Source organism: Otolemur garnettii, unplaced genomic scaffold (assembly GCF_000181295.1).
Source record: "Otolemur garnettii isolate 467f Iridium unplaced genomic scaffold, OtoGar3 scaffold00017, whole genome shotgun sequence".
Taxonomy (NCBI): Eukaryota; Metazoa; Chordata; class Mammalia; order Primates; family Galagidae; genus Otolemur; species Otolemur garnettii.
In genome coordinates, this window is record NW_003852412.1 from 28,007,162 (window position 1) to 28,024,389 (window position 17,228).

Consider the following 17,228-nt stretch of genomic DNA (forward strand, 5'->3'; position numbering starts at 1 on the left):
AAGAAAATGACATGAAGGCTATGTTAACCAGTTTGATGAAAATATTTCAAATTGTATATGAAAACACCACACTGTACCCCAGAATTGCATAATGTACATAGTTATTTAATAATAATAAAAAAAAAAAAAAAGATGACATTTACCAATATCTGAGGTAGGAAAGAACTGGGCCTGGGAAGTTTGAACTTCTGGTGCCTTCTGATGGGAAGAGTGGCCAAAAGAAGGCCACGGGAGAGGTAAAGTTTGTAAAGGAACTTGTAAGCCAGCTATCTTAACAAGGATGTGGTATGACCTGACACTATTTGAAAAGGTTATCCTGACTTGACTATCATGAGATATTGGTATCTGCCAATCATTCATTCATTCATCTGTCAAATACTAAATGTTTATTCTGTGCAAGTTAATGATCTACATGCTGTGAGGGCTACACATATATCCTTCCCCTTAAAGGTCTTATAGTTCAGGGCTAAGTTTCTTATGTTGTCTTGTTCTTCTATTGTTGCTTTTTACTTAGTTATTTAGTAATGTGTGGACCTATTATAGTTTGTATTTTCTATTTCTGTAAACCTGTCAGATGTGCTTCTTTTGAGATGAATAACTATTCCTAAGTTTCAGTGTAAGATCCTCTCTTGGGCTCCAGGAATGGCTATTTCTGCCTTGCTTTTGCCTCTGCTTAGAGTTCATGTGTTAAAAGATCAATTGGTTGCAGTAAACTTTATGATGGTAGACATCCTTTTTTATGTATATAATTAGAGATTAAATATTCAAATGATCTATTGATTACCACCCTTCCGATTACTGCCTGTACATTTTCAGATTATACTGACAGAACCTTAGTAGTAGCAGGAGAAAGAGTTGTAAAAATTGCTTTTGCCTTTCTATCTCTTAAAAATTGTATCTCTGTTGAGGAGATTTTAGAAGAGATCATCTGAATTTAGCAATCATATGTCTCTGTGGGACTGGGTGTATTTGGTTAACATCTGACTGGGGCCATTTGCCCAAAGGCGTAAAGACTCCTTTGTGGCCATCTGCAACAAGCCCAAAGCCTCGGGTCTCTTTGGTCCAGGCAGGGGTTCTCATCCTGAGCACGGTTTATGCGTTGGGCCCAATAATTATTTGTTGTTAGGGCTGTCTGTACTTTGTAGAATGTTTAGTAACACTCCTGGCCTTTGCCCACCAGATGCCAGTGGAATCTCCTCCAATGGATTTTAATTTCCAGTTAGAAGTAAAATCCACCCTTTACTTCTTCTCTCCTCACTCATTGAGTCAGGCCAAGGACTACAAGGACATGAAGTTCTCAGCCTTTTTCGAAGGCATCTGAGCAAGACATTCATGGATGTCTCCTGTCTCCTCAGCTAAAAGAACTCCACCCTTAAATCTTACGTTTTATGTTGCTATTAATTTTATCTAATTTTTGAAATATATTTTAATTTAATGCTTATAATTTTAACTCTTTGGCTATTTATTATGTGCATTTTGCTAATTTTTTACTTATTATTCTTCCAGTATGTATAGTTAATCTACCTTATTGTGTATTGTCACAATTTTTTTTTTTTTGAGACAGTCTCGCTTTGTTGCCCCCAAACAGAGTGCCATGGCAGTGTCATAGCTCACAGCAACCTCAAACTCTTGAGCTCAAGTGATCCTCTTGCCTCATCCTCCCAAATAGCGGGGACAACAGGTGCCCATCACAACACCTGGATATTTTTTTCTATTTTTAGTAGAGGCAGGATCTTGCTTAGGCTGGTCGGGAATTCCTGAGCTCGAGTGATCCACCCAAATCTCAGGCTCCCAAAGTGCTAGGATTACAGGCATGAGCACCCCTACCTCAAGACTTACATTGGAAATAATCAAAACAAATGATTGTTTTTCAAATGGGAGAATATGTATTATTAAAATATTTTTGAAAGGCAAGTAATAGGAACATTGCTTAATTTTTGTGGTTTAAAATCATGTGGGTGAATCCTTTGTATATCATTTGAAGAAACAACCTATAGAAAAAGGTTTTATAGGATGTAGCAACAGCTATATTAACTTCTCTTATTTCTACAGACTTTACTTCACAGGAATTAGAGATTTTTATTTGCTCCTTTTCTTCCTCTTGGCTTCAAATGTTTGTGGCAGAGGCAGTCTTTAAAAAGTTGTGTCTACAGAGCTCCAGCAGCATTTCTTCTGAACCACTTTCTCTTCAGAAGATGGTAAGCCCCACTCTATTCTTGTTCTTTTAATTTTCAAGAAGTTCATAAATTCAATTTTAAAATATTCTAATAAATGGACATAAAATGTTCATAAATCTTTCCAATCTATATAAGAGCAGTATTATTCTACCTCAAAAATAGATTTATTAAAGTGTGGTACACTGGTATGTGCCTGTAGTCCCAGCTACATGGGAGGCTGGTGTGAGAGGATCACTTGAGCCCAGGAGTTCAAGGCTACAGTGCACTGTGATCATACTTACTTTTGAGAGTAATTAAGTTTTGGGAACAGAAAAATAATACAAAAATCTTGGTTTTCTACTCATTTGCCAAAGTATACAACAGGCGTCCTCAAACTACGGCCAGCAGGCCACATGCAGCCCGCCAGGTGTTTTTGCCGCCACTGCCTGTCCTGCTTAGCAGCCAACTCGTCCCGGGGCCCACAGTCCAGCCCTCCAATGGTCTGAGGGACAGTGAACTGGCCCCCTGTTTAAAAAGTTTGAGGACCCGTGTTTGAGGACCTCAAAGTTTTTTGGATCAAGCTTTTTTCTGAAATAATAATTTCAGAAATTTTTGTGTGGCATTTAATGGTATTTCAAAAGCAAAGTATTGACTGGGCGTGGAGGAGCCAAAGCAGAAAGATCACTTGAGCGTAGGAGTTCAGGACCAGCCCAGGCAACATAGCAGCACTACATCTCTACAAAATAATTAAAGAATTAGTAAGCACAATGGTATGTGCCTATATTCCCACGTACTCTGGGAGCTGAGCCAGAAGGATCACTTGAGCAAAGAAGTTCAGGTTTGCAATGAGCTAGGATTGGGCCATTGCACTCCAGACAGCGTGACAATGAGACCCTGTCTCTAAAAAAACAAAAATTTAATAAATTAAAAAGTAAAACATCATATAAATAGACAGTACATTTGATCTCAGGTTTTTCAGTTTTATCTTGAGTATCTTTAGATATAAGTAATATCTAATATCTCTAGCAGTTCCTTCAACAAATGAGAAATATATTTGTTTTTTGGTCAGATTGAGGAAATTCTGTTTTGCCACAATTCTTGCCTTTAAGAACATTATCTCCTTATGACATTTTTCCCAGACTAGTTTTGTGTGGAGGAAAGGCATTATCCAATGGAAATAACAAAAATGCCAGTTGTACATAATCAATCATACACATGAAAATATGTTAATGGACATACAGTTAATCAAAAGAGTGTTCCCGAATGAGCATTCAAATTAGAAAACATAATTATTTTCAAGAAGTACTTTTCTTCTTGTCTTCATGGCATTAACATAGTGACATGAAATTAGCTTTCTTAATATTTAATCATACTCAAACAAGGTAGGGTGGCAGCCATAGTGATAAACCCAACACCCCAAATGGTGGAGTGAATCAAGTAATTTATTTTAATGCCTTCTTTGTAGTTATGAAAGCAATATAATATTACTTTGCAACAGGTATATTCCTATTTGCCAGCTTTGGGGAAAACTGGTATGCTTGGGGCTGGAAAAGTGCAGATGCCTAAGAAAATAGGACAGCGGCCTTGTTTTGAATCTCAGAGAGCTTTACTGTTGCTCAACGGTGCTAAACAGAAGCAAGTGGAAGGGCTGCCAGAGTTAACGTAAGTGACGCTGATATTCCCAGCCATGCTTTGTTTTCAAAGACAAGACAAAGTTTTTTCCCTGAAATATTTCTTGAACTTCTTGGTTATCCATGTTACTGTCTTAATTGATTAGAAGAAAACTCAGTATTAGGCCTGTAATTACACATGATCAACATTTTCTCTTTGTGTAATTCAGGGTACAGGCTATCTTTCTATTAGGTGCTTCCTAAAAGAACTAAAACTGTTCATCAAATTATCATTTTGCACAACTTTACCCTATGATTTAAATTACTAATTTCCCTAATATAGATGGGATTTCAGAATGCATGGGCTTATGAGGTGTCCTAACTTGTAATAACTTTCCCAGAATGAGAAACCTCCTCTAAAGTTTGCTGTATAAAACTCATAAAGCCTAAATGTTCTCTGAGAGGAAGAAGAGAAAGGAATCAGAAAATAAAGGTAAGAATAGGGATAGAGACCTGCATTCTGCATTCTGGGCTTAGCTTTGTGCTGTATTTGCTCTGCTGAAAATGTGGTTCACTTGGTCTTTCTCTCTTCCTCAACATTCTGTGCTCATAAACCTAATAGCCAGTGGGTATGTAAGGCTAATAAAATGAAAATGAGTGCATTAGAATTTGTTTCTGTACAGTTAATATAAATTTTAAAATTAGAAAACAGTAAAGATTGAATAAGTAAGGGGGTTTAAATTAAAAAGAGGCTAAACTTAAAAAATAAAAAAAATACTGTCTAATGTATGCTGGCACGCCTGGCCAAAAAACAAGCTTTCATTATTTCTTTTTCTTTCAGAGACCTAAACCTTACTAAATGTTCATCATTAAAAAAAATGAAAAAGAAATCAGAAGGAGAATTATCATGTTCCAAGGAGAATTGCCCCTCTTTAGTTACAAAGATAAATTTTCACAAGACTAATCTAAAAGGTATTCTAAGTATCTAAATTAATTTATGCTGAGAACTTTTCATGGTCGTAGTTAGTACTTACAGGTTTCAGGCACTTGCCCTGATGAATACTTGAACTTAAATATTGGACTAGATCCAGAAAATACTTTCTTGAATAGCATATTATTTTCTTGAACTGTCATTTGCACAAAGAAAGTAGTTGTTGAATACTGAGCCTAACAGAGCACTCCTCCTCTCTTTCCTCCCTGGCCTTTCCAGATGTACAACCCAGGGAGCGCTCTTGCTGGGCTCCTTCCAGACTTGCCCGCCTTACTTTCCTATTCCACCTCAATGTGTGCTGCTTAGGATCAGTGTCTCTGATTTGAAAGTATAATTCAGTCTTCATCTCTTTCAGTCCTAGACATTTTGTGAACAAAGAATGAGGAGTAGGCTATGTTACATAGCTGTGTTAAGCATATGGGCTCTTTGCTTCCAGGCATTGAGCCCAGACTATGAAATGTGTTTGGCTTTTGGTTCTAACTGTACTGGAACCTAAGTACCTAAAGGGTGGAATAACAGGAATAGTGTTGTAATAGTTCACTCTGGCACTTCTTTTACTTAGACTCCTCTTAACTCACAAATGTAAGCTATCTTCCAAAAGTCTATACCTGGCCAAAATAAATTACTCAGTCTCTTTTATTTGAGTTATATCAATTTTTAAACACAGATATTAATATCATAATACCCATGGAAATAGTGATAGTAAACCTTTTATAATCTTTCAACATAAGTTCATAATTGCATATCACAAATTTAAAATAAGTGCCCAGTTGACTGGAAATATGAAAAATGTATTAGATGAGAACTCAGAGGATAACCTTCACGTATCAGTGTCCTTTTTGCTTGTTTTATACTTTCAAAAAGTAAAACAGGTCTGAATGACTGTAGGCTGAACAGCAGAAGGAACTAGCAGAAAGGAAGAGAATTAAAAATGATAAAAGAGAAAAACTCCAAAGCTGTTTTATGCATGTAAAGAAATGTTTTGGTAGAAGTTATAGAGATAGTCTGTAAAACTGAGTGCTCTCAGAATGTGCTACTTACTTATTTTATAGCAAAAGCAAATATGATTCAGTATTCTATTTTGTTTGCTAAGCAATCACCTATAATATATTCTTTTAATTCCCCTTCAATCAAATTATCACTTATTAATCTTGGTCATACAGAGATAAATAAAGACAATTTTATCCAGTAGGCACTAATTGCATTCCCTCTTGGTAAAAATCATGCCATTCTATTTGTTACTCTTGTTCAGCTTTAAATGGTACTAGGTATTTTTTGCTCTGTGTGTGTGTGGTGTGGTGTGGTGTATGTTTATATTAAGATTCCTCCATTTCTCTCTCTCTGTGCTGCTGTAGCCCAGCCAGACAGCCTATTGAGAAGCAGCAAACCATCTGTTAATGGATTTCAAGTTCTGAATTATACTTGAGTGTGTAGAGGCACTCGTGCTTAGCCAGAAACATTCATTTGAATTAAGCTATAAATGCTGTATAAAAAGAGCCATACATTTAACGTAGGTTCATGAATAAATTTAAGAGAGGGCAATTGCACTCTAAACTTTTATTGCTGCAAAACCCAGTATTTTTGGTGTTCTCCGATCATTTGGGGTTTTATAGTAGGATTGAAGCTTTAAACCTTGAACTAGGGGGAGACAATGCCTGTGTTAAACCTTTTGCTGTAGAATTTCATTGCTGAATTGCTCATGGAACAGAATAGAAGCTCTATGGATTGGTGAGGTTCCCTCCCCTCCCCCCTTTTATGCATAGATGTTTAAACCAGTCAAAAGGAAAACTCAATAAATAATTTTATGGCATGAAGCCAGATCTCCTAGTTCATGCCCTCTGATTATTTTCTTTAGTTGATATCTTGTCTTCTCTGGAATAATCTATCAATTTTTTATGGCAGGAGAAACAGCCCTACATAGAGCTTGCATAAATAACCAAGTGGAGAAATTGATTCTTCTTCTCTCTTTGCCAGGAATAGACATCAATGTTAAAGGTAAGTTTTAAATCTTTATGGTCTAATTCAATGTTTTAATACTTGTGATATTAGATGGTTTTATATCCCATTAGGAAAAATTATTTAAGAAAACTTACCTAAGATATCTTTAAAATACTGCCTTTAGCAAAGCCAATAAATTCATTATATGTTGATTTATAGCTAATGGTCTAGAAACATTTTTTTGATGACCATATTTTGATAATATCCCAACATTAATATTTTAAAATTATTATCTATTTTAGTTTATTTTTCTTAAAAGCAGAAATACGATTACACCTTCAGCATTTTACTCAAAGCATTCCTTTTGAATATGAAGCACTTAGACAGTCACACAGATAAGAGAAGCAGAACATCAATACTTTACTAGCAAAGTCCTACTTCTGCTGTTTTAAAACTTGCCTTGATTTCTAATTTAGACAATGCTGGCTGGACGCCTTTACACGAAGCCTGTAACTATGGCAACACAGTGTGTGTCCAGGAAATTTTACAGCGTTGTCCAGAGGTGGATCTGCTCACTCAAGTGGACGGGGTGACTCCTTTGCATGATGCACTGTCAAACGGACACGTAGAAATTGGCAAGCTCCTGCTCCAGCATGGGGGTGAGTGCATTCATGCTAAATGGGTTTTGATAAATTATCCAGTTTTTGATGAATCCCTCAGAGGTAAATAGCATTTTATATTTAAGGAAAGATGCCTTTATTTCATATCGGTAAAAAAGTAAGGATAAAAAGTCTCCTAACATGTAAGCACTTTTTATTAATAGGGATAAAAAAAGTCTTCTTATAATATATGTAGATATATATTATTAAGCCTATTTAGGTTCACGTATAAGAGTACATTTTTTAATTGGGTGTGTTGGTTTTAAATATTAATCCTTTTGTTCAGGTGTGTAATGTCTTTGTGAACCAGTCATTTCTGAGAGCTTATTGATAAATGGATGTAAATGTTCCATTGTGATTACTTGGAGTTTTTTCATTCTCATTTAGTTTCCTGTATATAGCTGCTAGCTCAATTAATCTTATCTTTGTGAATCATTTTTTTTACAGACTATAAAAAGGATATCCTAAAATAATTTTCTTCATTCACATTTTGCAGTCAATTAAGTTAAAGTAGGAAAATTTTCAAATGGTGATAACTCTTGTATAGGGGTTTTGTGAAGGAAATATCTTGAGCTGAAATATTCATCTGGTTTTTCTGCTGATTTTTGATCTTTTCCTTTCAGCAAGCCCCCTCCTTTTCAGTGACATTCTTCTTATATCTGAACTGAATAATATAAATTTTACATCATGTTCAAAACTGATTTGTGTTTTAAAAAGAAAAACAAAAGAAAACTGATGATTAGCTTTTAATATAGAAGCAAAGATTTATAGAAATCATTTGCAGCTTTTATTTGTATTTATTGAATTGATTTTGTCTTAGAATTTAACCTGATCTTATCCCATAATTAAAGCATTTGATTCTGCAGAAAAACAAAAAGCATATTTCCTGTAGCTCTGTATGCATCTCTTAGAAGAGCGGCTGTACAGCCTGGTAGTCTAAGACATTTGGTTATATATAGTCTTCTCCTGCCCCCTAAAGGCCTGAGTGTTTCTGTTTTACTAACATCATTTCATAGTCAATATATTCTTCAGTTCTTATACATTATTTTTTAGTATTATATGCTTACCAAAATGTAAGTTCTTCCTCCTAAGTGTTTTATTTTTCTACCCAACCATATATCTAATATTTAAGCCAATATTTGGTCTTGTTTCAAGTGGTCTCAATCTAAGAGCCATTGCTGTATTAAGTTCACCTCTTCAGTTGGGTATGGCATTATCCCAACCAATGTGAATTTTACTAGGACCCTTAGTGGAGAATAGTAAAGGGGTGTGTGTCTCCTTCTAGAGGAAGAAATCTACTTGCATTTCTGGTTATCTAGGTCCTTCAGCAATTGTACAGATTTGCTTTTACCTTAGTCATAATCTGCGTTTGGACCTGTCAAATGGTTGGCTAGTATCATTGTAGTAACTGCATTATTCATTCATTGTGAGTCATTCAGTCTTTTAAGTTAATGTCTCTCAACTTTTATTTTCTTTTGGTACCTTGTATCTATAATTTTATTTCTTTTTAACAGGACTGACTTGGAGCTTTTTTTTTTTTTTGAGATGTTGACACAATGGAAAGGAATCTAATTTTGACTTAGAATTCTCTTCTTTTCTATAAATGGCATTAATCATATATTGCCAATGGTTGATCTTTTATATTAAATACATTTTATGTCTAGGCTACTATACATATATATGTCTAATCAGAGTCATTAATAGTTTTAGCAGTTATACTCTGTTCTCTCTCTTTGACTACATGATCTCTGTTACAATGGTAAGACCTTCTGCTAGTACTGAAACCTTTATATCCTCTGTAACAGGTTTATGGCTAAATGAATAAATAATTACAAGACTCAACCGACAGAGTCACAGAGGACTTGCACAGTTTGCTGTGTGACACATGCTGAATCCTTGCTGCTTTGCTCCGCCCACATTATCCCTTGGTCTCTAGGGAATAAGCTCTGTCTTCATTACTTTCTAAGTAGGGAAGATAGGTTTAGCTAGGATAGGTGGATGACGTCTGAGTTTTATCCAGTAGAATTAACATGCAATTTTTGTGCTGGCACAGCAAGGGTAAAAAGGAAAGTATGTTCTCTGTCTGTGCCAGAATCACCTATCAAAGATGGAAAAGAGCTTGACTTTTTCTTCTTGGTGATATTATCAGATATCCTTAAGACACTTACACAGAATTTAAGATGAATGTATTTTGTTAATTTCTTCTGGAAACACTGAAATTCTTAACATGACAGTTGACAGAGTTTGTAAAGCTTTTTGTAATTTATAGTTATGTAAGTTATTTAACTAAGGCGTGTACTTTTAGGCAAACCTTATTTTTAATTGACTAGAAGTTTTTTAAGCCTATCTTTATTAGTTGGTCAGCATGTATAGCCACATGTTTTGTATGTCAAAACCAATTTATAACGAATATGACGGTAAATAGAACTCTGGATGCTTTGGGGGAAAACAGAGAGAAAAAACAGCTCTTAAGCTGCCAAAACAAAAATGTTATACTCTTAACATTTTGTGTTTTCTTTTTCACAGGCCCAGTGCTTTTACAACAAAGGGACTGTAACGGAGAATTACCCTTGGATTATGTTCTATCACCCCAAGTCAAGGAAGAACTCTTTGCTATTACAAAAATAGAAGATACAGTGGAAAACTTTCATGCACAAACAGAGAAACATTTTCATCACCAGCAACTTGAATTTGGTTCATTTTTACTTAGTAGGATGTTGCTAAATTTTTGTTCAATTTTTGATTTATCTTCAGAGTTCATCTTAGCTTTCAAAGGCTTAAGTCATCTAAATGGGCTGCTTAAGGCTTGTAAAAGTTACAAAGAAACCACCAGTGCTCACACTGACTGGTTATTGGATCTTTATGCTAGAAATATAAAGACATTGCAAAAGCTCCCAAATATTCTTAAAGAACTGCCTGAGAATTTGAAAGTATGTCCTGGAGTACACACTGAGGCCTTACTGGTGACATTGGAAATGCTGTGTCGATCAGTCACAGAGTTTTCATGATGATGCCAACAGCATGGGTTGACTCACTAAACTTGTCACCTAACATTGCCATTGATTATGGACTTCGTAGCTTACTGACAAATATTTATTTATTGACAGACCTGGCAGCCTTGCTAATTTTAAATGCACTTTTAAAAGAACTTCTGCAAAATAATATTATCAGCTTCTGAATTTTTCTAGTGTGTAGAATTTGACTCAGAAGTAAAAATAGTATCGTTTAGTGTGTATTAGTTTTATTAATCTTTAAATTTTTTTGTTCTGAAAGTGATATTTATCTATTGTATGTATAAAAATTAATTTAAATATTTTTTCAAATCAAAATGTAGTGTCCTCCTGTTTTTGGCGTTTTAGTTGTCAGAATCATGGCCAGGTTCTTCATTCAGATGCATGTGCACCTGTGAACATGGAGCTCCCTGTTTCTTCCATATAGACTATGGGACTAAAACGTGCATTTCAGTTTTGTGTGTTTCTAAAAGTTACATTTAGTATGCAGAGTCTCACAGTTCAATCCCTCGATCTGTTTATGTATAAAGTGTATTACTGCTCCATGTAACCAAAATTCTGTAAGTAAGAACATTTTGCTCTGTGGATTTTATTAAATATTAACATTATAAGTGGCACCTAAGTAATAGATTTCAGATTATTTAAAATCATAATGCATAGTATGAATTTACAGAGTAGTAATGTTTAAATTTGCAGTTCATTTTTCTCTTAATAGCAATTTATATTAAAACTAAAAGAAAGGGTATGGATAATAACCACTTTTGAATTTGAAGTCGCTTCACTGTTGGGAATAAGTTACACTGTGATACAGCTGGAAAGGAAATATTAAAATTCCCATTTAGCTTTTACACAACTAAAGTGATGACTTTCACCAATTAATCTGCTAAAGAAGCACACTTCACTTTTTTTGTGTTGGAAGTAGATCTTTTAACAAGATACAAATGTTTAGTATCTTATTACTGGGTTTATAATCTAAATTGAAAACAGCTACATGAGTATAAAAATATTTTTAAATAAGTAATTTTTTACATACACTGTAAGAAATATTAGTTGTTTCTATTTTGCCTTCAAATTTGACAAACAAACCCCTTTTTATTGTTTACTTAATCTGCCAAAGTATCAGAGAGAACATGACATCGCAGAGACTGTCTAAGGGATGTTAAGAAAAAAAACCAGGAGGGAAGTACTTCCCCGGGTGATCAGGAAGAGCATTTATTCCCAGGAGTACCACTTGACTTCACTTGGAGAGGTATCTGTGGTCATGTTGGTTGGTAAACTAATATAAACTTATAAACAAAGGCTTTCACAACAGACACAGTTTCAAATTCTTTTCTGGTTTCTTAATAACAATTACAAAGTAGATTCTTTTCTGAATTTTATTTTTTTTTACGTGTACAGTGGGAAAAAATGTCAGGATAGAATTCAGTTAGCCCATTCTGTTACATAATACTTAATAAATATTACTTCCCTTCTCACTTTCACCTCTTCTTTTGGTATTAAATCATTTAAGCAAAAGTCAAGATAGTAATTACTTAAGTTGGTAGTAATTCTAAAATAATTACATAATCAACATCATGAGTTAGGACTTTGCACTGTTAAGAAAAAGCAGTTTTCTGAATTAGTTGTTCCTAAGAAATATTTGTTTAGTTTTAGTTAACATTAATATTTCATAATTGACTTCTGCCTGCTTCTAGAAGCCATAATGACCTCAAATGCTATTAAGTTTCTGCCTTCAAGAAAGTATCATTGCAGTTTACAGTAATCCAGTGTAGCAAACGTAGGTACAGTGTTCTGACCCTAGTTAAGCACACCAGTATGTTAAGTATGAATTTAAACTGACAATGAAAAACTTTATTCCCAGTATTATTCTTTTATTTCAGAAAACGTAATTATTGCCTTAAACATATCTTAGAGCTGTAGGAAGAAGAAATTCCAAAGAAATGAGAATTATAGTCTGAGTCCTAGCTAGTCAGTTGGAGACTTTTCAAAAATTGTAGTTGAAGACGAGGCTGAGTAATTCTGTTCTTCATTGTACTCTGCCAGATAATACAGTTCCAAGGAATTGTAAAAACAAACAAAAGCGTCTATGGGAGCCTTAATTATAATATAAATAAAGCCTAAAAGATTTCTAAACAGTTAAGATTCACCTTTTCCCAAGCGGTGTTTCCTGGCAGTTTCTTAAAAAGGAACTCTTTGAGGTTAGTTTTCTGGGTTGTTAATTTTTAATTTCACAGTACACAATAAAGTGATTCAAGTACATATGTTTTCTGTCATTTTATTAATTCCAAGATGGACAGAAAAATATTTATCATAAAAATAAAATGTGATGTTAATCATTGTTTTGAATTCATTATTTCCTGAACACCTACGATAAACCAGGTCGTGTGCTTGACAGGCGCTGACTATACAAAAAAAAATAAAAGAAGTTGCAGTCTAGGGAGGTAAAGTTGTGAGTTTTATTGTCTTCAGTATATATATGTGGTTGGGAGAAATAATTTCATTTTTGTATGTTTCTAAAATTCACAGTAATAGTGTTCTGTTTTAGTTTTTAAGCATGAATATTCAAGAATCCAGTAAAACAATACTTTGATCAGTATTGGAGTAGATAGAATGGGAGGTATCTTCTGCAGTGTTAGTGAACTACTGTACACATTCTTAGGCAAACCCAAATGCATAATAAGATGCTTCATATAAACTCCAGAAAATGTTTGCCATTTTTGTTTATGCTGTTATAGAAAGCTAAATTAAATGAATACCTTCAGATGAAAACAATTGTTGGTGGAATGTGCAATCCTTATGCCTTCATCCACTTTTCCAGTTAAGCGATGGATGTGATGAGAGGCTGTCACTGTTCCTTCCTAATCAGCAGGAAGGGGTCATCTTTGAGTGACATGAGGTGCTCTTTCCCTCAGGCATTCGTCACACACCTTCACACCAATCGCACCTTATGCTGATGCAGAGCTTGCAAAACTCAGAATGATAATTGTTTTTATAACAAATGTGGATTGAGTTAAAAGGTCAGTGATTTGGAGGGAATAACAGTTAACTATTCTATGTCTCCTGTTTTGATACAGCATTATTGGACATAGGCTGTGCTTGGTGATATCAGAACCGGAAATGTGGAATAGTTAACTGTTACTCCCTTTAAATCAAATTATGTTATCTAAAACTTCACCTTGTAGACTAAAGTGAATTCTGATAAGAGGATATAGCTTGGGGTTTATTTATGCTCATATAGATTTAGAGATTATTAGTCTGTAAGTTATTCAGAAAAGATAACAGTACTATTTTTCTTGGTTCTGAGCATACATCTTTAAGGTAATGCAGATCCTACTCAAAGAAGAGCTTTTCAAAGGTATTTGAAACAAATACCTCATAAGATAATTGTTAGCATCATTGACCATTAAATGTTTAGAGTTTGCCCCTAAAATGCTAATCTTAAAGAACATTAAAAATATGTTTAATTCATGCTTTCCAGCAACATACACCCATAACACCTTTGTTTCTTGAGACACGTGAATTTATGTGAGTTGTTGGGAGTGGAAAAACCATTCTATCAACTTGTTTAAAAAATAGGCTTGTTCGTTTTTTTTTCTTTTCTTTTTTTTGCAGTCTTTAGCCAGGGCTAGGTTTGAACCCGCCACCTCTGGCACACGGGGCCAGCACCCTACCACTTTGAGCCACAGGTGCCATCTGGCTTGTTCCATTTTTTACCAAATGATCAGCTTTTTTAACAGAAGAATCTGCTATTTGGGAGTACTTTGGTGTTAGAAGCCATTTCCAGTACTTTGTATATTTGAAATACCATCCTTAGCACTAGATACAAGTGATTTTTTTTTTGAATGTTGTCTTTTTGCTATAGAAGAGATACATGTATACTTCCCCTTCTTTTTTAAAACAAAAGTATATTGAGTTCATTCCTAGGTTTTTAAACTACTTGCCAAAATGATCCAATAGTATTAAGTTATCAAAGTGATTAGTTTTCATGAAAACAATACTTCTAATATAATAAGTATATAATACTTATATAAGTATGTGTAATATACATATATGAATGTTATATAGTATTAGCCTTAACAAACAAAGGTATTGCAAAAAAACCCTTATTCAAGCATCTATAAATATCTGTCCCTAATTAGAATTAAAACATTTCCTCCAAATTTTTTGTTTTTATACCTATGGACCCCCAATTTTTTAGAATATTGAGACCAGACTTGGTAGATCTAATCCTTTCTTCTCAAAATACCTCAGTTGGGGCTCGGCACCCATAGCTCAGTGATTATAGCGCTGAACTTGGTCAGGGCCTGCTGAAAAACAATGACAACAAAAAGAGCCAGGCATTATGGTAGGTGCCTATAGTCCCAGCTACTTGGGGAGGCTGAGGCAAAAGGATAGTTTAAAACAGTCCAAGGGTTGGAGGTTGCTGTGAGCTGTGATGCCACATCACTCTACTGAGGGTGACGTTGTGAGACTATCTCAAAAAAAAAAAAAAAAAAGAAAATACCTAAGTTGGATCAAGATACAATGAGTGTTAAACAGTAACAGAGAATGGCTCATTACTTTAGTTCAACAGAAGAACAAGGTTTATAAAAAAGTTCAGCACTTACAGAAGGAAAGTTGCTCTGAATTAAACGTCTAGAATCCAGGATTGAATTTACACCCATAACACAATCATTTATCTTGATAGTAGATGAACTAAAATTACTACTGCTTCCTTATTTTGGTCCCAAAGTAAAATAAATAGTCACATTGGAAAAAAAGGCATTGATCTTAAAGTGATGACGGATAAAAACTTAGTTTTTTGTTAGTGTCGTCTCAAAGGTTAAATCACCAATGGTTTATGTCAGGACTCTTGAAAAATTTTCCAATGACCAGAAGAGTTTGATTTACAATAGTATTTTGTTTCTGTTCTAAGGAATATGTATTCTGAGATTCTGACTTCATCCTGAAAAATGCATTTTTTTTACTTTGACAACTAGAAACCAAATTATTGAACAATAAGTAAGATTTGGTAAAATTAAAATGTGTTTTAAAGAACTTTTCATAAAAACTTAAAAGCAGAATTGTAAAGATGATAACTAGATAGAGGGATAAGGAGAAAAAATGGCTAGAAATCATTGTGGTTGAAAGGAACCCTAAGATAAAGATTTCTAGATAGCAGTGTAACATAGCGATGGAAGTTGGTGAAGGTGCAAAATCAAACAGAAGGCATGTAGACAGATCTAGCCTTAGACATAAACTGTGCCTTTGGAAATTGTGAGTAGTATTCAGTAAACTAAGGATCCAGAAACAGACTTTTCTTTTTATAATTGGCACATAATTGTACATGTTTATGGAGTAAGTATGACATTTCAGTACATGAGTTCACCATGTAATGATCAAATCAGATTAGGAAGTCCATCACCTCAAACATTTATCATTTCTTTGTGGTGATAACTTCTAAGATCCTGTCTTCTAGCAATATTTAAACCTATTCTTATTAGCTGTAGTCACCCCACTATGTAATAGATCAGAATGTACTCTTCCTAGCTAAGGAGCTTTGCGTCTCTGACTAACCTCACCCTCTCTGTCTTCCTGCTCCCGTCCCCATTCTCTGGTAACCACCATTCTCTCGACTTGTACGAGATCACTCTTCTAGATTCCACATACACATGAGGTCATGGAGTGTTTGTCTTTCTGTGAGAAACAGCCTGTTTTGACAAGTAATACTCAGTCCTTTTCTCAAAGTTAGGCAAATTTTCCTATCATTTGAGTACTTTACCAAAATAATGTTAAGTTTATGCTCAGTCTATGTTATTCGAGGAAATGGACTAAAGGAGCGATTGAAAGCCATTTATTAAAGTGGTTGAAACTGTTGAAACTGTTCCCTATATGCTATTTTCAACTTATTCTAGTTCTTTTCTAAAAATAGAAACTATTTAAATGTTATTAAAAATTATTTTCTTGGCTGGGGCCAGTGGTACACACATATAGTCCAAGCTACTTGGGAGGCTGAGGCAGGAGTTTGATACCTACATGGGCACATAGGAATACCACACCCCTAAAACATAATATTTATACGTGCTCTATATATATGTATAATATGTTTTAAATATATATATTTATATATGTTTAAAAGATATATATGTTTCATACATATTATGTGTTTCCTCTAAATTAGATTATGTAGAGGAAAAGATTGTAAATAAATACATAGTGGTTGTGTTTATGTGACCAAATTTTGAATATTTCCATTTTACTTGTCCAAGTTTCTTGGTGTAATGAATGATATGTGTCTGTTTAGAATGCCAGTAACTAGTTTATTTTGAAAGTAATGCTCCCGATCTAAGTAAAACCAGATTGAAAATTTTTTTGTCTTTTTTATATTGACTTTTTTAATTTTTTAAGGAGCTGTAGTGTCAGAGCTCACAGCAACCTCAAACTCTTGGGCTCAAGCAATCCTCTTGTCTCAATCTCCCAAGTAGCTGGGACTACAGGTGCCCACCACAACACCTGGCTAGGTTTTCTACTCAGGCTGGTCTCAAACTCCTGAGAGCAAGCAAGTTGCCTGCCTCAGCCTCCCAGAATGCTTGGATTACAGGCATGAGCCACTGTTCTCAGCCTATATGACACTTTTTTTTTTTTTTTCCTGAACATGTATTATTATTCCTAACAGGTTCTAAGAGAAGGATGTGGTAAAAATCACCACAAATGCATCAGCAATGTTACAGTAACAACCACAAAGCCATCGACCCAACCCCTTGACATATATTGTGTTGTTGTTTTTTTTTTTTTTTTATTGAATGGTAACTATGTACATTGATGCACTTCTGGGGTACAGTGTGGGGTTTTCACATGCAATCTGAAATACTTCCATCAAACTG

General features: G+C 34.6%; 1 protein-coding gene across 1 annotated transcript in view; it reads left to right on the plus strand.

Moving 5' to 3' along the window:
- The window catches only part of SLF1 (SMC5-SMC6 complex localization factor 1), an 84,795-nt gene extending 74,101 nt beyond the window's left edge, over window positions 1–10,694 (plus strand). Inside the window, exons 16-21 of the mRNA XM_003785981.3 lie at window positions 2,053–2,198; window positions 3,655–3,818; window positions 4,608–4,738; window positions 6,660–6,752; window positions 7,172–7,354; window positions 9,881–10,694. Of these exons, the coding sequence (XP_003786029.1) occupies window positions 2,053–2,198; window positions 3,655–3,818; window positions 4,608–4,738; window positions 6,660–6,752; window positions 7,172–7,354; window positions 9,881–10,362 (1,199 nt within the window). The 3' untranslated portion in view covers window positions 10,363–10,694. The remainder of the gene's footprint in view (window positions 1–2,052; window positions 2,199–3,654; window positions 3,819–4,607; window positions 4,739–6,659; window positions 6,753–7,171; window positions 7,355–9,880) is intronic.
- Window positions 10,695–17,228: the final 6,534 nt, after the last annotated feature.